The sequence below is a fragment of the Ambystoma mexicanum genome, chromosome 3q, assembly GCF_040938575.1.
Source record: "Ambystoma mexicanum isolate Mex_15411 chromosome 3q, UKY_AmexF1_1, whole genome shotgun sequence".
In the NCBI taxonomy this organism is placed as follows: Eukaryota; Metazoa; Chordata; class Amphibia; order Caudata; family Ambystomatidae; genus Ambystoma; species Ambystoma mexicanum.
This window is the reverse complement of record NC_090926.1, coordinates 595,277,899-595,300,473: the sequence shown is the minus strand read 5'-3', so window position 1 is coordinate 595,300,473 and position 22,575 is coordinate 595,277,899. Positions and strand designations below refer to the sequence as shown.

The window sequence follows — 22,575 nt, the reverse complement described above, 5'->3', positions numbered from 1 at the left end:
TTTTAACTCTCTGAAAGTACACCTGGCAGCCCTGTCGGCATACACCACTTCCCATAACAAGGTCTCGTGGTGGTACCAGTAGTTAAAGCCTTCATGGAAGGAGTAAAGAGACTTCACCCTCCTATTTCAAACCCACCACCAGGGTGGGACCTTAATGTGGTGCTATCTAAGCTCATGGGACCCCCTTTCGAGCCCATGCATAAAAGCAGTCTCAACACCTGACTTATAAAACGGCCTTCTTAGTAGCTATTACTTCTATAAGAAGGGTCAGTGAAATTCAGGCTATGTCAGTGCATGATCCCTTCTTTACTGTCCATAAAGACAAACTGGTTTTACGCACACACCCTAGGTTCTCACCTAAGTTTATATCCAAATTCCACGTAAACCAGTCCATCGGTTCTTCCAGGACACTCAAAGCTCGGCTGAGGTGAAACTACACACCCTAGATGTGCGTAGGGCGGTCCTCTACTATGTAAATAAGACCAGACCGCTAAGAAAAACAGATCAACTGTTTGTCTCCGTAGCTACATGCAGAGAGGGGGATCGCGTCTCTAAAGGTGCCACCTCGAAGTGGATTATTAACTGTATCCAGCTGTGTTACTCACTCTCTGAAAGAACTCTGCCTTTCACGCCAAGAGCCCACTCTACTAGAGGCATTGGGGCCACTCTGGCTTTCATTGCAAATGTACCCCTTGACACCATTTGCAAAGCAGCTACTTGGAGCTCTATTCACACTTTTACTCAGCATTACTGCATTGACACCCATTCCAAGGCAGATACACAAGTGGGGCAAGCGGTTCTAAGACACTTATTTGCTCATGACCCTTCTCACATCCCACCTCCTTCAGGTACTGCTCGCTAATCTATGCACAGCATGTGACCTAAGCAGATTCCACAAGCCTCAGAAGGGATACATTACTCACCGTAATCGTATTTCCGATGCTTGTATCTGCTTAGATTCACATGCGACCCACCCTTCCTCCCCTCTGAGAGAAGGCGCATGGTTGCTTGTAGTCTTACCTTTCTATCTGCTTGGATTATCTGTACTCGCGCTACTCCTCATGCTACCTCATGTCAGAAAAAATACAATCTGAGGATCCTAGACGCGTGAGGGATCTTGGGTACAGTGGACGTCACACTAGGGATAGTATTACTGGCACGCCCTGTGTCGACGCCCATTTTTAAGTTTTGAAAAACAAACTGTAATACTCCGCAGCTTCCACTAGATGTCGGCCTATGCACAGCATGTGAATCTAAGCAGATACAAGCATCAGAAATATGATTATGGTGAGTAATGTATCGTATATATATATATATATATATATATATATCATCGAAAAAAAAGAACTGAAGCAAGGGGCGCGGCTCGAGGTACGTTTACGTCGACAGAGTACGGAGTACGTCGAGGGACAATCAACGCCACGACCTCGAGCACAGCGCCCTCTGCCGAGGAAAAAATAAATAAAAAATTTCCGAAGCAGCAAAGCTAGAGATAACGATTTATCACAAGATGAGGAATACGTGGGAGGAACATCCAGTCGTAAGAACGTTACAGTTGGCAAGTAACTTGTTCTTCTGCAGGGCTACAATGAGAACCAGGCGGATGCAGATGAAGAAACCCAACAAGTGGAGACTGACCCATGGACGCTTGCCCAATAAGATCAGTCCACTGATGTTCTGTGACTGGATTCTCCTCCGGCTCGCCAGGCCTCACCTGTAGACGACCAAATGGCCTTCAATGCCATGTGAAGGAAGGCAGCTGATCACTTTCAAATCACTACTCAAGAGGCGGTACCGTAGCAGGACTTTGTAGAAGACATTCTCACGGAGAAACCCCCCTCAAGCCAGGCCATTTCCCACCTTAATTCTGTTAAGAGAAGATTGGCCCCCTCCCTGGTGTCGCCAGCTCAGACCCGGGCAGTGAACCCAAGAGTAGAAACATGATTTCACCCAGCTCCTTCGGACCCTCAATACATTAAAGGGCACGCCACCCCCGATTCCCTGGTAGTGACTACCACCCGGAAACGGGCAGGTGTACCCCTTGCTACGGGGTAGGCGCCTCCGGATAGAGAATCCAAGAGGTTGTATGCCTTGGGTAAGCAGGTTACCTCGGCTGCCGCATATACCACACGCATAGCGAATAACACTACGCTGCTGGCGAGTTATGCTGACGCTCGGTGGAACCTAGTACAGGAAGGTCTCCAGGAGGTCCCTTAACCAGTCGGGTCCAAGCATCTTACCATTGTGGCCGAAGGCGGCAAGTAAACCAGAATGTAATAAACACTCTGGACACGGCTGAAATAGCAGGCAGGTCTCTGGCACAGGGCACTTTACCTATGCGCCACGCTTGGCTTCGTAACTGAGACACAGGCCGCTCTCATAAACAAACCCATTGAAGAAACTAACCTCTTTGGGAAGGCGGTCGATTAGACCCTAGAAACAGCCAAAAAAGAGCATGAGACTCTTAAATCTCTGACACAAATTACTCAAAAACCTTCCCTCCAAAGGGAAGGTAATTCCTGTCGGTGCTTTCGAGGGCAGTCCTGTGCAAGTCAGAACAACTATATCACGGGAAACTTTAATGCTTTACAAACATCAGGAAGCCCCGCATACTACCCACCAAGGGGTCAACGACGCGGCAAAGCCAGAGGTAGAGGCCCCAACCCTAGAGGAGCCGCAGCCTCTGGTCAGAAATGACCATCAGATCCAGGTGCCCTCCCATGTCACCCCGGTTGGGTGGGGGGGGGGGGGGCCTTAACATCTTTCCTTACGGCATGGGAGGGGAATAACTTCAGACCAGTAGGTCATAAAGACGGTCACCCACTGGTACTGCGTGGAATCCGCCAGACCTCCACAATTCAGACCACCGCGCACACGGCGCCTCTCACCGGACCATCTAGAGATCCTAAATCAAGAGGTGGAAGCGCTGCTGAGAGAGGACGCCATAGAAGCTGTTCCTATTCTTCAGGTAAACAAAGGGTATTTATTCAGTGTACTTCCTTGTACCCAAAAAGGACCTCACCATGCGCCCTGTTCGAGACTTGCGCCCAACGAACAAGTTCATAAAACCTCAGAAGTTTTGCATGGTAACGCTACATGAGGTGATCCCACTGTTGAAACAGGGGGAATACATGGCAACATTGGACATGAAAGATGCATAATTTTATATTTCAATGTTGCCAGCGCACAGGAAATATCTAAGGTTCATGATAGAGGACAGGCATTAACAATTCAAAGTGCTCCCCTTCGGCATCGCCTCAGTGCCAAGGGTGTTAGCAAAGTCCTGGCAGTAGCAGCAGCACACCTGCGCAGACTATCCGTCTTGGTTTACCCTTACCTCGACGACTGGCTCATAACAGGGGACTTGTACAACGCATGTTTTTTGAACACCCAAAAGACCGTAGACCTTCTGTTCAGTCTGGGTTTCTCTATCGACTAGAAAAAATCCAGTTTAGTCCCCAGTCAACTAAAACAATTTCTGGGAGCTCTGATACGGACAAAAGACGCCCTTGTCTTTCACTCCAATGAGAGGGTTCCGAACATGCTTTTTCAGATCCCTCAATATGTAGCCAGTTGGGAGGTGACGGTGCGTAAAGCCATGCGTTTGCTAGGAATGATGGCATCTTGCATATACTTGGTTCACCACGCGCGGCTGCGCATGCGTCCCATGCAAGAGTGACTCAACAGCCAGCAGTGTCAGGCCAGTAGACAATGGGAAGATCCGGTAGTTGTCTCACCAGCCCTCGTTCTCTCTCTGCAGTGGTGGGCAAGGGAAAATCTTCTGAAGGGGAAAACCTTCACCACCCCTGCAGTGGAAGCCACTCTCACGGCAGACTCATCTCTCACAGGGGGGGGGGGGGGGCGGGGGGGAGAGAGAGTGTATCACCTGCTTCAGCAGACAGTGAATGTAGTGTGGTCCCCACAAGTAACGTCCAACCATATAAACTTACTGGAGCTGTTAGCGGTGTTCAAGGCATTAAAGGATCCTCAGATGTAATTACAAGGGAAGACAGTGCTGATTCTAACAGCACTATAGCCATGTATTACCTTAACAAACGGGGGCACTCGCTCTCCAGGGCTATCCAAGCTGTCCCAAAACATTTTGGATGTGGGCTCTCAAACACAAGATGTTTCTGTTGTCCCGACATGTTCCAGGGGAAATCAATCTTCTGGCAGGCGTGCTCAGTAGAGATTTCCCTCTGCCCATAGAATACGAATGGCATCTGCACGAATACATCGTGTCCAAAGTCTTCGCAGAATGGAGCTTCTCAGAGATCGACCTGTTCGCGACTCAGGAGAATGCCCAATGCCAAGACTATGCCTCCAGGTACCCCCAGAACCGCTCCAAGGGGAACGGTCTCTGGATAACCTGGTGAGGGAAATTTGTCTACGCTCCCCCCCGATCCCCCCCCCACCCACCTTCTCCCCCGACTCCCCTTCTCAACAAGATGGTGTACAAGATGCACCAGGAACCAGTTACCATGATGCTGGTGGCCCCCATGTGGGCCCACCAACCCTGGTTTGCTCATCTAATAGAAATGTCCCTCTCCCCACCATTAAAACTACTCCGGACAGGGGGGAGAACCTACACCCATGCCCACAAACTCTGAACTTCGCAGCCTGGTTCCTTAGATCAGAGTTTGGACACCTACAGCTCCCTCAGAGGTGCATGGACATACTCGGGGAAGCTAGAAAACCTAAGACCCGTTATTGCTATGCCAGCAAATGGAAACATGTTATCTGGTGTAATACCAAGGGCGTCAATCCCATTGATTGCTCACCCACACACATTGTGCTATACCTAACCCATTTGTTGGACACAGGGTTGGTCTTCAATTCCTTGAAGGTTCATCTGGCTGCTCTTTCAGCCTACACCACAACAAAAGGTGTTGTGGTGGAAGATACCGGTGATTAAGGCCTTCATGGAAGGCGTTAAGAGGATTTATCCTCCCATTTCTCACCCAGCTCCTGGATGGGATCTAAATGTGGTTTTAATGAGGCTCATGGGATCTCCCTTTGAGCCAATGCATAAAGCAAGTCTAAAAGACCTGACTTGTAAGACGGCCTTCCTAGTGGCTATCACTTCTGTCATAAGGGTTAGCGAACTACAGGGCCCTTTCTGTGCTAGACACCTTTGTTACAGTCCACAGGGATAAGGTAGTTCTACGCACTCATCCGATATTCGCGCCTACATTTATCTCGAAGTTCCATGTGAACCAATCGATTGAACTACCTATCTTTTTCCAGAATCCCACTAGCATGGCCCAAAAAAACCTACACACACTAGATGTGCGCAGCGCAGTCATGTTCTACCTGGAAAGAATGAAACCACTAAGGAAAACAAACCAGTTTTTCATGTCGGTGGCAGCTGGTAGAGAAGGGTGTCCTGTCTCTAAATCAGCTATCTCAAGGTGGATTCTGAAAGCAGCAACCTGGAGTTCTGTACACACCTTTACAAAACACTATTGCCTAGACACTCATTCTAGGTCTGATTCTCAGGTGGGACAAGCAGTACTAAGACATTTCTTCTCTACTGTTCCTTCTCCCAACCCACCTCCAACTCCGGGTACTGCTCACTAGTCTATGCACAGCATGTGATTCTAAGCAAATTAACAAGCATCAGAAGACATGCATTACTTTCCGTAATAGCATTTCTGATGATTGTTTCTGCTTAGATTCACATGCGGCCTCCCTACCTCTCTGCTCGGGGTGGAAGGAACATAGTTGTCTTACTACTTTCTCTCTTTATTTACTCACTATAGCCTTGGGCTCCCTCATGGCAGAAAAAAATACAATCAGAGGGACCTCGGCGCGTGAGGGATTTTGGGTACACTACACGTCACGATGGGGATAGTGTTACAGACACGCCTATGCTGATGTCCCCTTTCGGTCCCCGAAAGACTAGATGCAATACTGTGCGTTTACCACTGGATGTTGAATCTAAGCCGATACAGTCATCAGAAATGCTATTACTGTAAGTAATGCATGTCATTTGAATACTTGTAATTATAGACCTTTGTAACATCCTTACAGCTCACATTCCTTCTTGAGATAAACCTGGCTGCTCAGCAACGCTACCACAATACTTTGTAGTACAGATTTATACCAAAGGTTGGTTTTGCTTACAACTGTAGTCCTAGTTGTGTGTAGTGGTCCCAAAGGGTACTGCATACAAACTTTGCCCAACAGCGGGGTTCACGAGTGAAACCCGCCTCTGGCTCCAGGGTGTCTGGGGTGGGCAGGAAGTGAGGGAGGTGCCCAAAACGGTCCGGCAAGGACAGCCACCCTGCTGGGTGACAGACAGCTGGGCTTGAATGAACGGGAGAAACCTGCATAAAAGGCGAGGCTTTTGGCTTGGAAGGTAGTCAACCACTGGAACGAAGGAATCTGAAGAACTTGAAGAGGACGCCTGCTGCAACTCCTGGACCGTTGGTTTGCCCGGTGTTGGCCTGCTGCTGTGCTGAAACTCCAAATACACCTAGACTAGAGAAGTCCTGCAAGGACGACTTCTCCCCATGAGTTGGTGGGACCAATAAACTCCAAAGTGAAGTCTGGACATCCTATCGGAGCTGGCTGTACTAACGAAGTGCCAGGGAGAGGAACACCAGATTGAAGTGCATCACTTGTAAGACGGACCCGTGCTGAAGGAAGATTCCCCCGGACTCCCTTGAAGCAGTATTAACCAAGCCTGAGCCATCTCAACAGTGCTGGACCCCAGATGTGAGAAAGGTCTATAGTGGTATCCATGAGACCACAGTGGTGCTATTTGCTGAGACGCGAGGAGCTGATACCGTGAATTGCCGCTGAATATAGAAGTTTGTCCTTTTCTGTCGTCATCCGTCCCGTTGTGTTGCAGGAGTCCTCAGAAGTCCTCCCTTAACCCCACGACTGAGGCACAGGAACAATAGGATCTGCAGAGCCACACAGGAACAGAATCCAGCTGGAACCATTTCTTCTAACCAAAGCTACTGTACAGTCTGAGAGAATTTACCTCTTGTTGTGTAACCTCACTTGTTCTCAGTTGAGTCTTGTCTTGGTTGCCTTGCAGAGTTGCTTGCACCTTTGCCTTTCACAAGCCTGACAGCTTGTGGTCCTTCAAGTGTTCTTTACTTCCACAAACTTCTTTGAAAACTTTGTGCAGGACTTTTACTTGCCTACAAGAAGATCTTCAGCTTCCCTAGACTCAGCTCAACTAACATTGACTTGCCTGCCTCCCTGAAAGACTCTTCTACCTCTGACTCTGTGCTTTAACTTTCCCCCAGGAAAGGGTTAATTTACTTTGCATTGGAGGGTTTTTAAAAGTACTTACCAGTTTATGAAGTATTGTGTGAACCTATCTTTTATTCCTATATCTAATCTTTGTACCACAAATAACTCTAAATTTACCAGTGATAAATAGCTAGGACACTATGGACATTGATTTGTCACCTGAGGGTGTAGAAAGTGTGTGTGCCATCCCCAATGGGTATCATCTGATGTAGAGTAATCAAGTGTGTGATTGAAAGTATACTTTAAAGTTACATGTGATTTGCTTCCTTCTGAAGAAGGCTTATATAACTGACTGTTAAATTAATAAATAATTGTTTAATCCAGAAACCTTGATTGTAAGTGCTTATTTGAATAACTGTCACTGTGAAACTCTGTTACAAACTTACTGCTCACATTGACCCCTCTTAGATTAGCCTGGCTACTCAGCCACACTACCAACCTGTGTAGTACAGACTTATACCAAAGGTTGGGTCCCTATTGCCAGGAGGTCAGAGTTTTTGTATTGTAGTGCACCCAAAGGATACTGCATACAATGTTGCCTAACAGGGGAGATCACACCCCAGCGACAAGGGCACCCACGCACCACGTGTACTGAAGCTCACAACCCCTAAGGCCTCTTTGACAGAGTTGCTGAAGAAACGCTTGATGCCCATAGGACCGATGAAAATTTCGACAGCACCTGTCGAACCTTGCGGTTTAACGCCCTGCATGAAACCACATTCGCGGCATGCGACTGGGCATCCTTCTGGAACAGGCATTCCCCCTAAGAAATCCACTGTCGTCGAACCGCCATCTAAGGCCGCATAAGCACCGAAGGACTCAGTGGAGTCACCGACCACGACTGCGCCTTCAGGCGCGTCAAGACCCTCAATACAGCCGCTGAATCTTCCTGAAAGCCTTTCAGAAATCATTTCGGGGTCCAAGGACATCCCCTCATCGAGAGGACTATTCTGAGCCTATCTCTAAGGCCTTATTGGGAAAATCTCCCCCTTCTGGGCAGCCCTTCCCTCTTGACCATTCAGCTTCCTATCTATGGACTATGGAAAGGTTTGAGCATTATATGGACAAAATGTCCCAGTTCATTGACTTTTCAGACTGATATTATACCCAAGAGACCTAGGGAAGTGGACTCCTGTCCCATCCCCTCCAAATTGCAGAAACTCCCCATCTCTGCACAGGGACACCAAGAGTACATCTTCAATGTCCCAGAGGACCCAAACAATGAAGAGCTTAACCCCTTTGATCAAGACCCAGCTGATCAGTACCCAGACTGGAATCAGGCGGCGGACCAGGGCCCGTGGTTTAAACCAACGCATACCGCTGACCCGGATGTCATCTGTCCCCCTTCTACTCCTCCACAAAGAGATTTGTCACCGGTTGACGACCAGATGCTGTTCAACTCCATTTTAAAAAGAGCAGCCGACTCTTTTAAAATTGCAACGCACAAAGCCGCTCCAGACTCTGACTTTGTGGAGGATATCCTCAAGGAAATGGCTCCAATTAGCCAAGCCATTCCTTTACTAAATTCATTATATAAATAGGTGCCTGGTACCTTATTATTTTGCCCATCACCCTCCGACCCCCCTCTACACCAGACTCCTTGGTCGTTACGACCACTCAGAAGATGGCTGGGCTACCACTGTCCTCAGCAGAATCCCCTCCGGCCAAAGACTGCAAAGATCTTTACACACTGGTCGCCACCTACCACACAAGGATCGCAAATACCATGCTCCTGGCGAGTTACAGTGATGTCCAGAGACTCTAATGTCACTTAGCCAGATCACGGTTAAACCGTTTCACCAGCATGGAGGCTCTAACCCACGCTGGTTCTTTCGTGGCCAATCCTGCTCCCGCACGACCCAGAGGCAATACTGCTCAGGGAATACCTCCTGGTACTCTGGTCAAGGCTCCTCTGGTAATTTCCAATACCAGCAAAAAGGCTCACGTAGGGGTAAGGGTAGAGGCAGAAACTCTACTCTTAGAGGCTCCCCGGCCTTCTCCACAAGTGACTCGGTTCCGGTCCCCTCCCACACTTCCCCGGTTGGGAGGGTCATCTGTCTTCATTCATCCACGCCTGGAAGGGGACCACATCAGATCAGTGGGTACTAAAGACCGTTGTCCACGGGTATTGTATCGAGTTTCTCCGACCACTTCATACCACCCACCGAGAAGCAGACACCTGTTTGGAATAAGTTCAGATCCTGCTGGAAAAGGGCACCATCAAAGTCGTCCCCCTTCTCCAGGTTAACAAGGGTATTTATTCAGTGTACTTACTTGTACCCAAAAAGGATCTCACCGTGCGCCGTTTTAGACCAGTAAGTTCAGGATGACAACACTTCAGGAGGTAATACCACTGCTGGCCACATTATACATGAAAGATGCATACTTTCATATTTCAGTGTTGCCAGTGCACAGAAAGCTCCTCAGGTTTGTGATTGAGGACACCCACTATCAGTTCAAGGTTCTCCCCTTCGGCATTGCCTCAGCCCCAAGGGTGTTCACAAAGATACTGGCGGTAGTAGCGGCTCACCTGCGCAGGCAGTCCATCTGCCGTACACAAAGCCATGCGACTGATGGGGATGATGTCTTCCTGTGTCTACTTATTTCCTCACGCTCGTCTGCGCATACGCCCCATGCAAGAGTGGCTCTCAAGCCAATGGTGGCAGGCCAGCGGCCAGTGGGACGATCTAGTGGTTCTTGGCAGCCCTCGTCCAGTCTTTGCAGTGGTGGTCAAGGGAAAACCTTCTGCAGGGGAAATCCTTCACCACCCCAGCAGTGGAAGCCACTCACCACAGACTCATCTCTTACGGGGTGGTGAGCTCAACTCCTTCAACAGACGGCGCACAGCGTGTGGTCAGCAGCAGTAGCATCCAATCACACCAACCTGTTGGAACTGCTAGCAATGTTCAAGGCCCTGAAGGCCTTCCAGACACACCTCCAGGGGAAAACAGTTCTAGTCCTCACGGACACTACTACGGCCATGTACTAAAACAAACAAGGGGGCACTCACTCTCAAGGGCTGTCCAAACTGTCCCAATACATCTGGAACTGGGCACTCGAAAACACATGTTTCCCACTTTCACAACATGTTCCAAGGGAACTCAATCTTCTAGCAGACTAACTCAGCAGAGACTTCCCCCTACCTGTAGAGCACGAGTGGTGGCTACATGAGGACATTTTACTCTGTCTTTGCAGAATGGGGCTTCCCAGAGATCGACTCATTCGCCACTTTGGAGAACGCCCAATGCGCAGATTACGCCTCTGGGTACCCACAGAACAGTCTTTGGATAATATGGTCCGGGAGATTTGTCTACACCCCCCCTCCCCCCACCTGATTCCCCTGCTCAACAGAATAGTGCACAAGATGCATCAAGAACCAGTCACAATAATGCTGGTGGCCCCTATGTGGGCCCGACAACCTTGGTTCTCCCATTTAATGGTAATTTCAGTCTCCCCTCCCAGGAAGCTGCCATGCCCGTACAACATGCTGTCTCAAGATCAGGGAAAGACACTGCATCCATGCCCTCAAACTCTCAATTTAGCAGCCTGGCTCCTGAGGTCACCTCAGAGATGCATGGACATACTCTGAGAGGCACGGAAACCTACCACCAGACATTTCTACTCAAGCAGATGGAAGCGCATTATCTGGTCTATTGTCAAGGGCATCAATCCTATTGATTGCACACCTAAAGATATCATCCTTTACATATTTTCAATTCTCTTAATGTCCACTTAGCTGCGCTTTCGGCGTACATCACGTCCCAGAGCAAGGGCTCATGGTGGAAAATTCCTGTCATTAAAGCCTTTGTGGAAGGGGTAAAGAGACTTTGTTAGGCAAGAATTGATGTAGTAACCCTGTGGGAGACTACACAACACTTGTCCTCTTGGTATTCGATAACCCACCTTTTTGGTATAGGCCTGTACTACACAAGTTGCTAGTGTGACTGAGCAGCCAGGCTTATCCCAAGAGGGGTAAATTAGAGCTGTAGCAATGAAATCCTCAAATACAAGAGGCCAAGTAACACTTATACTCAAGGTTTTAGTTATAAATATTTAACAGTTTTTAAATAAGCATTCTTTTAAAAAGGGCAATATATGCAACAATCAAATATATTTTTAAATACTTTTCCAGATTGAACACAAAGCTAGTAGATACCCTTTAGAGCTGCTTTTTACACACTTCCTAAACCCTGAGGTGACTTCACTAACTAGGACAGTAATGGCATTTATATATCACTAGTACACTTTGTAGATTCTGCGGTTCGCAGAAAGGAAAGGTTAATGGAAGGAAAAAGGTTAAACAGGTTCTCAGAGCATGTGAGCACTTAAATCTTCCAGTGAAGTCTAGACACACCTTTCCCAGCAATAATAGTAAAAAAAAAAACAATCACCTGTGAGGGACAGTAAATATAAGTCAAATGGACTAGTCTGCAGGGAGCCAGGACAGCCAAAGTCCATTGGAGCACAGTCTATGGAGCTGAGGCCCTTCTTAGATAGCAAAGTCTTTATCAAAGTTGAGTTTGTTTGAAGAAAAATCACTGTAGGGTCACAAGCTGTTGCACTTGTGCTAAGCAAGATTGTATGCAGTACCATGTGGGAGACTGCACCAGCCTTGTCCTCTTGGCAATAGTTAACTCAACCTTTGGTAGACGTCTGTACTACACAAGTTGGTAGAGTGACTGAGCAGCCAGGCTTATCTCAAGAGGGGTCCATATGAGCTGTAGGGTTTCACAGTGACTGGTATTCAAATAAACACTTGCACTCAATGTTTCTTGATTAAATCATTATTTATTAATTTAAGTCAGTTGAATAATCCTTCTATAGAAGGGAACAAAACATGTAACACTAAAATACACTTCAGAATACACACAGTTTCAATAAATCAGTAGATACCTTTTTGGGCTGGCACACACACTTCCTACACCCTGAGGTGACTTTAGTAACTATGACACTGTGGACATTAATATATCACTGGTACATTTCAAGCAATACTGAGTTTGGTGTCAAAAGGAAAAGGATAAAGGGAGAAAACAATGGTTAACAAATATTCTTAAGCAGGTAGGTACGTAGATTAACCCTTTCCCAGCTATACAAGTAAAGAATGGAGGGACAGATCAAAACACAAAGTCAGAGGTTAGAAGAGTCTATCAGGGAGCCAGGACCGCCAATGTCACTTGAGCAAAGTCTAGGGGAGCTGATGTTCTTCTTGAAAGTAATAAAAAGTCTTGCAAAATGTTAGAGTTTTTGTTGCAAAAGAAATCACCATTGGGCCACAAGCTGGGAGGCTTGTTGAAAGGCAGAGCTGCAAGAAACTCTACAAACGTCAGTAAATGCAAGTCTCAGCTGAGAGCAAGCAAACTACAAAAGAGTCAAGTACCCCTTAGTTCACAGTACCTTGGGTCTGAAGAAATTGGTTCCAGCTGGCTTCTGTTCCAGTAGTAGTATGGCAGATCCTGTTGTTCCTGGGCCTCTGTCGTGGGGACAAGAGGGAGGAATATATATATGTGTGTGATTATATGATTGCCTCTTTCGAAGGGATTGTGTCCTCTGACGTATTCCTCATCTTAGATATATCCTTCCAGCTCTGCTGGCCTCGGAAATTTTTTTCTCTAGAGGGCGCTGCGCGTCGACGTCCCTCGAGTCGATGTCCCTCGACAGCCGCCGTATCGACGCTCGACGTCATCCTGCCTATAAAGGCCGCGCGCAGCGTCCGTTGCTCAGTTCCGTTTTTCCGCGCTTACTCGGTGCCTCGGAATACCGTTGCTCAGTTCTTAGTCAGATTAATCCTATTTACCTCGAGTTATTCGATCCGTACTCGATGGCTTCCTCGTCGGAACCGACAACTCCTCGATCCGGCTTCAAAAGATGTTGAGATTGTGGGAAAAAGATGTCGTTGACCGATCCTCACAGAAATTGTCTGTGGTGCTTGGGAGCTGAACACCATTGTTCGGAATGCGAGGACTGTATGTCCATGACAGCTAAGGCCCTGAAGGAGCGTAGGGGGAAGCTGGAGAAAGGTAAGACTTTTAAAGCTGCTTCTTCGTCGACGAAGTCGAGACATTCGTCTCCTCGTCACCATTCGCGCTCCAGGTCTCGGAGTGGGTCTCATCACTCCTCGAGATCGAAGCACTCGAAGAGGAGACGTCGAAGATCGCAATTGGCAACTCTCACTATCAATTTCGAGTACTGCCATTTGGGCTGACCTCTGCCCCGAAGGTCTTCACCAAGTTAATGTCGGTAGTGGCTGCAAGTCTAAGGAGGGAAGGGATTCACGTCTACCCCTACCTGGACGATTGGCTGATCAGGGCTGTTGCTCCGGAGCAAGCTCAGATCCAGCTAAATCACGTGTGCCATTTCCTTCAAAGACTGGGCTTCTCCCTCAATTTAAAGAAGTCACAAATGATACCATCGCAGAGACTCCAGTTCATAGGAGCGATCCTGGATACTTCCCTAGGAAAAGCCTCGCCACCAGAGGTGAGGGCTCAAGATATTCTACAGATGGTTACCAAGTTCCAGCATGCCCAACGTCTCCCAGCCTTCGACTTTTTGAGGTTGCTAGGCCTCATGGCATCCTGCATTTTCCTTGTGCCAGAGGCTCGCCTGAGGACTCAGTGGTCACAATTCTCAGGGAGAATGACAGATCTTCTTCAGGTTCCTGGCAGGGTGGCTCGAGACCTTCAGTGGTGGGCCTGTCAGGAGAACATTCTGAAAGGAGAACAGTTTTGGCAACCCTGGCCGGAGATAACAGTAGTCACGGATGCCTCACTCACAGGGTGGGGAGCCCACGCCAACAACTTGACCATTAGCGGTCGTTGGTCTCCATCGGAGTCCAGACTACACATCAACCTGTTAGAGCTGAGAGCCATCAGACTTGCGTTGAAGGCTTTCCTGCCAGCTGTACAAGGGAAGAACGTCCTGATAATGACGGACAACACGGTGGCCATGCATTACCTCAACAAAAGAGGAGGCGTAGGATCACTACCCCTGTGCAGAGAGGCGATGCAGCTCTGGTTTTGGGCAATCCAAGAAGGAATCTAGCCGGAGAGAAGAACTTGACAGCGGACACTCTGAGCAGGCAGAACACAGTCTCCCACGAGTGGGAGCTAGCTCAAGAAGTCCTTCAAGAGATCTTCGCCCTTTGGGGAACCCCTCAGGTAGATCTGTTCGCCACCAGCCTAAACAGGAAATGCGACCTGTTCTGCTCAAGGGAATTTCCTCCGAGAGGAGCTCTGGGAGACGCGTTCATAGTGGACTGGGAGTTTCCGCTTCTGTACGCGTTCCCACCGGTCCCTGTCATTCCTCAAATGATCAGGAGGTTGAGAAGATTCCGGCGAACCATGATCCTAATTGCCCCGGATTGGGCCAGGAGAACGTGGTACTCGGACCTTCTAGACTTGTCCATCTGCCCTCCAATTCGACTTCCTCTCAGAGAGAACCTACTCTCACAGAAGGGAGGTCAGGTTCTCCATCCAGACATCAAAACCCTCAACCTTCACGCTTGGCTTCTGAACGGCTGAGGTACAAGGATTGGGACCTCCCTGATGATGTTATGGAGGTGTTGCTTTCGGCAAGGAGGCCAGCAACAAAGTCTTTATACCGCTGCCGTTGGAACAGATTTTGCAGCTGGTGTAGAGAACAGAATATCGATCCATTTTCATGTGGTACACCAATGGTTTTGTCCTTCCGACTATATTTGGCAAATTCAGGCCTTCAAGTTGGCACCATTAAGGGCTATCTCGCAGCGCTATCTATCTTTAAGCGTACTGCGGAAGAACCATCCTATTTCAAATTACCCTTGGTAATACAGTTTCTAAAGGGGTTAACCAATGTTTATCCCCCAAGACCATTCCAAGTTCCCCTATGGGATTTAAACTTAGTACTAACTTTCCTGATGGGTACACCTTTCGAACCTCTCCATTCTTGTTCGTTAAGATTCCTTACCCTTAAAACTGTTTTATTAATAGCACTTACATCTGCTAGAAGGGTGAGCGAATTACACGCTCTTTCTTGTAAACCCCCTCATACAATCTTTCACAAAGACAAAGTTGTCCTGCAAGTGAAGCCTAATTTCCTCCCAAAGGTGGTTTCTGAATTCCATATCACTCAGAAGATTACCCTACCATCTTTCTATCCTCCTCCTCACCCGGGGAAAGAGGAAGAGAGGTTACACAGACTAGACCCTAGGAGGGTTTTAAGTTTTTACATTAGTAGACTAGCCAGGATAAGACGGGCAGACCAGCTGTTTGTAGGTTACGCAGGTCACAAGCTGGGGTTACCAATAACTAAGCAGACCATTTCCAGATGGATCATTCTAGCCATTCTGGAATGTTATAAACTGGCAGGGAAAGAGCCCCCTCAAAACCCTAGGGCTCATTCGACCAGAGGTATTGCAGCTTCATCGGCCCTCAAAAGAGGCGTGCCGGTTAAAGACATATGTGCGGCCGCTACATGGTCGTCTGTCCATACCTTTACACGTTTTTACAATCTGGATTCCTCCTCCAGTCAAGAGACTAGGTTTGGAAGGGCTGTACTGCATTCTATTCATCAATAGAAGACAGCGTGAAGTCAGTACTCCCTCCTCCGAATATAGAATACTGCTATGGGAGCCTATCTAAGATGAGGAATACGTCGGAGGACACAATCCCTTCGAAGAACAAGTTACTTCTTACCTTGTAACGTTCTATCGACGGGATGTTCCTCCGACGTATTCCTCATCGACCCTCCCATCCATCCCCGCAGTTCTACTTCCCTTGTTGTTGCAGCTTACGCTCCTTCAGGGTGATTAGTGTAGTCCAGACAGTAATACTGTGGGCTACAAAACGGAACTGAGCAACGGACGCTGCGCGCGGACTTTATAGGCAGGATGACGTCGAGCGTCGATACGGCGGCTGTCGAGGGACATCGACTCGAGGGACGTCAACGCGCAGCGCCCTCTAGAGAAAAAATTTTCCGAGGCCAGCAGAGCTGGAAGGATATATCTAAGATGAGGAATACGTCGGAGGAACATCCCGTCGAAAGAACGTTACAAGGTAAGAAGTAACTTGTTCTTCTATTGAATGTTTTATAATTGAATAGTTAATAAATTAATATGTATTTAACCAAGAAACCTTGAGTGTAAGCGTTTATTTGAACACCTATGGTAAAATGGTGTGTTCTGGATCTAGTAAGTTACAAATGTAAGTAAAGTCAATTTCACTTCATTGCTCTTGGAAACTGTAGTTTATCCAAGAGAAGGTATTTAAACCTTTGGGAAATCGAAGAGACTTCCCTGTGCCACTGCACTGAAGGTTCTGTGTGTCACAATGCAGAGATGATGCCTATGGAGTTTATCATACTCCAAAATCATATGAAACGCAGAAAACACATAGAATCAAACGTACAAAGTCTCAAAGTTCAGTGAAAGAGCTGCGGGTCTCTAAGGTGGAAGGAATTTAGCACTTAACTGAAAATTCTCCCCAACGTCCTCCAAGGACAGCCAGCCAGCCAATCGGGACTGGGTGCATTCAGGCATTCCTAAAGACAAAGGACAGGGGGGTTTTGGGAACCTTCCTCACTTCCTGCCCTTCCAGACACACTGGAGCCAGAGGCCGATTTCAGTACTGAAGCCCGCCAAAGGCAAAATGAACAAAGTGCTCAGACCTAGCTTGGCGTGCAGAGTAAAACCAAAGAAAGACCTTGCAAACAGAAAATTGTGAAAAAATGACGACCAGGGCCATTTTTACAAAATGGTCACACATGGGTTGCTATACTGTTGCTGAGGTTTCAGCCTGATATGAAATATTTTATTTGTATTGAGCTCGTACACAAGTGTTTCAGAGCACGACTAGGCAAGGGAGGGGAACAGAGGAGAACACGACAACAATGATCTTACTAGGCCCAGTGACATTAAGAATGCGCAAGTGCATGTGAAAGGGAAAAAGTGCATGGAAGGGGGAAGAGTGGAAAGTGCGGAACAGAGGAGAGCAGATAAATAATAATAAATAAAAATAAATATAAAATGGAGGCAATAAACAGTGGTAGTGCAGCCAGCAAGTGGCAAGTGCTGTGTTTAAGGCAGCAGAACTGGGTAAGTCTGTTAAGTGCAGAAAAAGAAGAAAAATGCAGGGGGCTGTATGGGTACAGATACAGTCTCCAGTGCAAGGAGTGGCCGGGTGCAGTGCAAGAAGGTGGCAGGGTGAGCAGGTACCTGGGCCCAGGGGACAGAGCGTGGCCAGGTGCACATTGCCAAGAGAGCAGATCAGCAGGAGAGAGGGGAACAAAGGCAGAAGCAAAGAGGAAGGTCTTGAGGTTCTTCCGGAACCAGAGATGGTTCTTCTCAAGTTTTAGATTGGCAGGGAGGCTGTTCCAGAGGGAGGCCCCAGCCGAAGACAGAGATCTACCCCCAGCTAGTTTCTTTGAAAAACTATTGACCTGGAGGGAATTGGAGGTAGAGGAGCGAAGAGCTCGAGAGGGGAGGTATTTGCGGAGGGATAGCTGAAGGTATTTTGGACCCAGGCCCCAGAAAGCGTTGTGGACAATGCAGAGGGTTTTGAATTTAATCCTTCCATCCACTGGGAGCCAATGGAGAGATTTCAGGGCTGTAGAGATACGATCCCAGGGCTTGAGGCCAAGGACAAGTCTCGCAGTCCTGTTCTGGATAAGTTGCAGAGGGCGGAGAGTAGAGGCAGGAAGATTTAGAAAGAGGCTGTTATAATAGTCCAACCTAGAGAGAACCAGAGATTGGGAGACGGTGAGCTTCTGGGGGAAGGTGAGGAAAGGCAGAGTACCTCTGAGGAAGTGCAGTAGGAAGTTTGACTTTTTAGAGACCTCAGAGATATGGGCAGAGAAGGAAAGTGTGGAATCAAAGATGACCCCGAGGTTCTTAGCCTCGCAGGTAGGGGTAGGAGGAGGGCCAAGGGAGGCCAGCCAGAGGGCGAGGGAGCAAGGGAGAAGGATGCAGATGGTGTGCCGATGAGGAGGATCTCAGTCTTGCTGGCATTCAGACAAAGCTCATTGGCGGCACAACAATCTTGAATGGCAGTTAGTCAGTCAGAGATGAGAGTGGGAGAGGAGGTGGCCGAGGGCAGCCGGAAAATGAGTTGAGTGGCATCAGCGTAGCACTGGAAATTTGAGCTGAAAATGACAATGCAGTGGGCAAGAGTTGCCAGGTATTTTTTGAAGTGCCAGGGTGAGAGGTTAGACCCCTGGGGAACCCCAAAGGTAGAGAGGAAGCTAGATGATAGGAATGACCTCAGTTGGACCTGGGAGGGTCGATCAGAGAGGAAAGAGGTCAGCCAGGCCAGAGCCTCATCAGTGATGCCCAGGCTATCACGGTGACGGTTGCGCAGGATGACTGTGTCGAACGCAGAAGAGAGATCAAGAAGGATGAGGCCAGAGGGAATCTTAGAGTCCAGGTTGGAGAGCAGATCTTCAGATATTCAGGAAAGCAATTTCCGTGCTTCTGGACGCTCTGAAGCCAGACTGGTGGTCATGGAGACAGCAAACATTTGTGCTGCAATAGAAAAGCACAATGGTAGGAATATTAAACCACTGCCACCATCCATTTAAAGTAGTGAGGGTAACATAAAAAATGTTACATGAATAGGTAGGATAAGGGGCTACTAAGTAACCCCCCAGCACTTCACATAAGATGATGTGTGCTGGACCCACAAAGTGAAAAAGGTAAGTAAAGTCAATGTCACTTTACTATTCTTTTTTATTTATTTTTATTTGGTTAGTTCAATTCATTGAACCTTTCAAATTTTATAAAATAAAAACATCAGCACATTTAGCATATTATAAACCAGTTAAAACCAATATTTCTTTACAAAAGATAAATTAAGTGCTCTTAAATACATTTTAGCATTGCTTTAAAACAAGAAAACATCAAATGTGTACTTGCAACAGCATATATACACCGAAATTTCATTCAATTTAACGCTCTATATCTTAATGGGATTGATTATTCAATCATCTTCAGATTTAAACCATTCAGAAATTGAACAATAGCAATTTGTACAGACACGTTAGAAGTCGAGAAAAGCCATTTCCAAGCATCCGACTGATTCATAGGAAGTAATGAAGAAGTGACTTTGGTAAAGTATTTCTTTCGCAAGTCACCAAGGTTCGGACATTCTATAAGACAGTGCTTCAAGGTTTCTTTCTGGGATTGTACCCTACACCATCTACAGAAATTTTGATTTTCTGGTATTAGTTTCCTCCTTGCAATTACTTACTATTCTTGGGAACAATAGTTCACGCAAGAAAAGATATTTAAACCTTATGAGAAATCTAAAGGATTTCTCTGTGACACTACACTGTAGGCGGTGTGTGTCGCCATACAAAAAATAGATGCCTATGGAGTTTGTCAGACTCCAAAAACAAAAGAAACATATAATCCAAATCAGGTCAAAACACATGAGAGGGTGAGAAGAAGGGCTCACTCGCTCCAGGGTTAAAATTAAAAAGTCCTAAAGTCCAGCAAAAGAGCTGGGGACTCTAAGGTGGGAGGAATTTAGCAATGAAACATGGGTGACCCTATTTTTGTGCATAACCGCTGCTGTGAGTACAGCCTGCGACGGAAAATTGCATTAAAGTCGGTAGAACACGTCCACTGCCACCATCCAGAACTATAGGGTTGTAACCAAAAAGTTACAGGAGCAGTGAGAAGGGGTATATCGGGCTTCATCCCCTCAGCACTCCACATAAGGTGGTGTGGTGTTCTCTCAAAAGGAAAAGCTAGGAGGGATTACAAGTATCCCTGTATCCTTAAGAACAGTTTTAAAGAAAATACAAGAATGTAAAGGTGAACCAACAGGCTCACAGCAACACTGCACATAGGGTGCTGTGTGCTGCAAAAGTGTAATAAAGTAAAACATAGAAAAGAGTTCCCATGATTAGAGAAGAAAATAATGAATGAGGGGGAAAAAGGCTCTCCTCATTCCAGAGAACAAGAATAAGGTCAAGAAGAAAGTGCTGAGGGTCTCACTAAGAGAGGGTATTAAGAATAAAACTGATAAATCTCTCTAACAGTCAGGCTAAAACCAATGCAAATAGGCACTGAGGGTGGTTCCATAAAAATAATCTTTCATAATTTGATTTAGGTGCCATTCATCTCTCATTGTACCACTACACCAACCCTGCACCTCCTGAAGTCCAATCCTTTCTGCTCTGCTCCCTTGATTGAGTTTGGCTAGACCTAAATGTTAATCACCCTGTTCGGCAACTAGGGTGGCCACTCAGAGTCCTCCCCAGGCTTGATTCTGAAAATCCATCTGAACACAATTGATTTGTTATTTAAAGGGCTTTGAAACTGAATACATGTTTATATTAAAAAAATCTTATCTTTAGTGTAAATGCAATGATTTTTTTGTTGTATTTTGTCTGCCTCCATTATCTTGACTCCAGAATTTGTTTCCCATTGTAATGTAATCTTTATTTCTCTCCTTAGAATAAACGCCTTGGAGCTTTAAATAAATTCAAAGCCAAGACGAGATCGATTCTGTTGGCTACAGATGTGGCAAGTCGCGGCCTCGATATCCCCCATGTAGACATTGTCATCAACTTTGACATCCCCACGCACTCCAAGGTAAGTTCTGACCCAACACTCTCAAACAGCTGCACAAGCTCTACAACCGCATACTCCACACTGAGCGTTTTCGAGGCTTGGGGATTACAAACAAATTTAAGCCAAGTTTTAATGTTGAAGGGTCTTCATGAAACAGAATTCTCAAGAGATTAGGTGCATCTGAAGCCGTTTTGTGGTAAATCAGAACACAAATACATTAGGCTTTTTCTCTATAGGACCGTGGCCCTTCCCTCTCTCCCTTAGAATCTGCCACATAATGGTTGTAAAGCTCCTTCCTCCCTTCCTCCCTTCCTTCCTCCCTCTCAATTCTTTCCCCAGCTACTCTGCTACCACTGCACTCTACTTGTAATCCCGAAGTGCGTCCCCTTTGTACAGCTCGCTATTGCTTCCCAGCTAGGTTTGCGCTTTATAAATCCCACACATACATGCATAGAAGTAACTGGAAATTGGTAGCAGGACCCTGAGAAATCAATCTCTTGCCTGAACTATTTCCACTGGAGGACCATATGCTTCACTGGCACCAAATGTGCATACTCTATTGTGAAAGGCAAGTGAATGCTTTTGTGTTGGTTACAGGTAATTGATGCAGTTCAGGAAGTCCCTTTCGGTGTCCCCTACATTTTTTGCTTGTTCCGTGATGCTTTGGCCATTTTGCCACAGTGAGTTCTAGTCCAATCTCACGGGAGACTAAATGTTTTTCAGAAAGCAACTTAAAGCCCTGTTATTTGCTTAGACTTCTCCTTGCCGGTCTGCTTCTTACAAGGTCCGTTTCACATTAGTCTTTGGTTTGGTTTGTTAGTCTTTGTGATTTATGTGCACCCTTAAGCCCACAGGTCATTGGTTGCGCGGTATATATCAAGTGAAGTTTGTTGCCCCCTGTGGATGTTGGGGATAATTCTCATTTCTGTGCCGATTCCCTTCAACCTTAGAGACCCCCTGCTCTTTTGCTGGACGTAATGGGTTGTTAGAGTGGTTTAATTGTACAATGAAGTTCCCTGGCTCTTGTCCTTTCATCTGGGAAGCTGTCTGCCGACGCAGACCTTCTAGAGAGGGACACTCTTTGTCCTCTGCTGAAATCTGCCCCAAGTGTCCACCTTCTGAAAGTAAAGTCTGGAGCTCAGGATGGTCTGTAGGATCCAGAGCTTACAAGCGGGGAAGGATCCCCCCAGTTCTGTTTCACCAGTAGATGGTTCATCAGGAGTCTTTTCCACCACCAACTTAGCCTCAGCTGGAGGTGGGTTCACTGGGGTGACCTGGGGCTTTCCTCTGGGGAAGTCCTTTCCTTCAGAGCAGGTTTGGGCTTGAGGATCTTTTTCTTCCAAACAACTCTCTCTCCTTGGTATCTTTCTTAGAAGAACCCCTGAGTAGAAAGTGGGACCTTCTAATGCTGTGTCTTTTCTTTGCTTATAGAGAGGTTCCTCAAGCTGAAATGAGTTTCAGCCCCCTTGAGATATGGTAATCCTGCCAGAGGCACTGTTAGGCTGTGCATGAATGGGAGAAACCTGTATAAAAGGCAAGGGTTTTGGGACTGAAGACCGAGTCGACCACTGGGAAGAACAACCCAGTGAAGAAACTGAACAAAGTTTGCTGCATCCTCCTGGGTGGTTGAACTTCCCGGTGAAGCCCTGCTGCTGTGCTGAAATTCCTTTTTCTAATCGACAAGAGAAGCTCCCAAAGGGACAACTTCTTCCTTTGGGTTAGTGTGACCAACTAACCCAGAGACGAACTCCACTGGGCCA

The 22,575-nt window shown here is 47.0% G+C and overlaps 1 protein-coding gene across 1 annotated transcript in view; it reads left to right on the top strand.

The window, feature by feature from the left end:
- The window catches only part of DDX47 (DEAD-box helicase 47), a 413,891-nt gene that overhangs the window by 282,413 nt on the left and 108,903 nt on the right, over positions 1 to 22,575 (top strand). Inside the window, exon 9 of the mRNA XM_069654450.1 lies at positions 20,699 to 20,836. Within this exon, the coding sequence (XP_069510551.1) occupies positions 20,699 to 20,836 (138 nt within the window). The remainder of the gene's footprint in view (positions 1 to 20,698; positions 20,837 to 22,575) is intronic.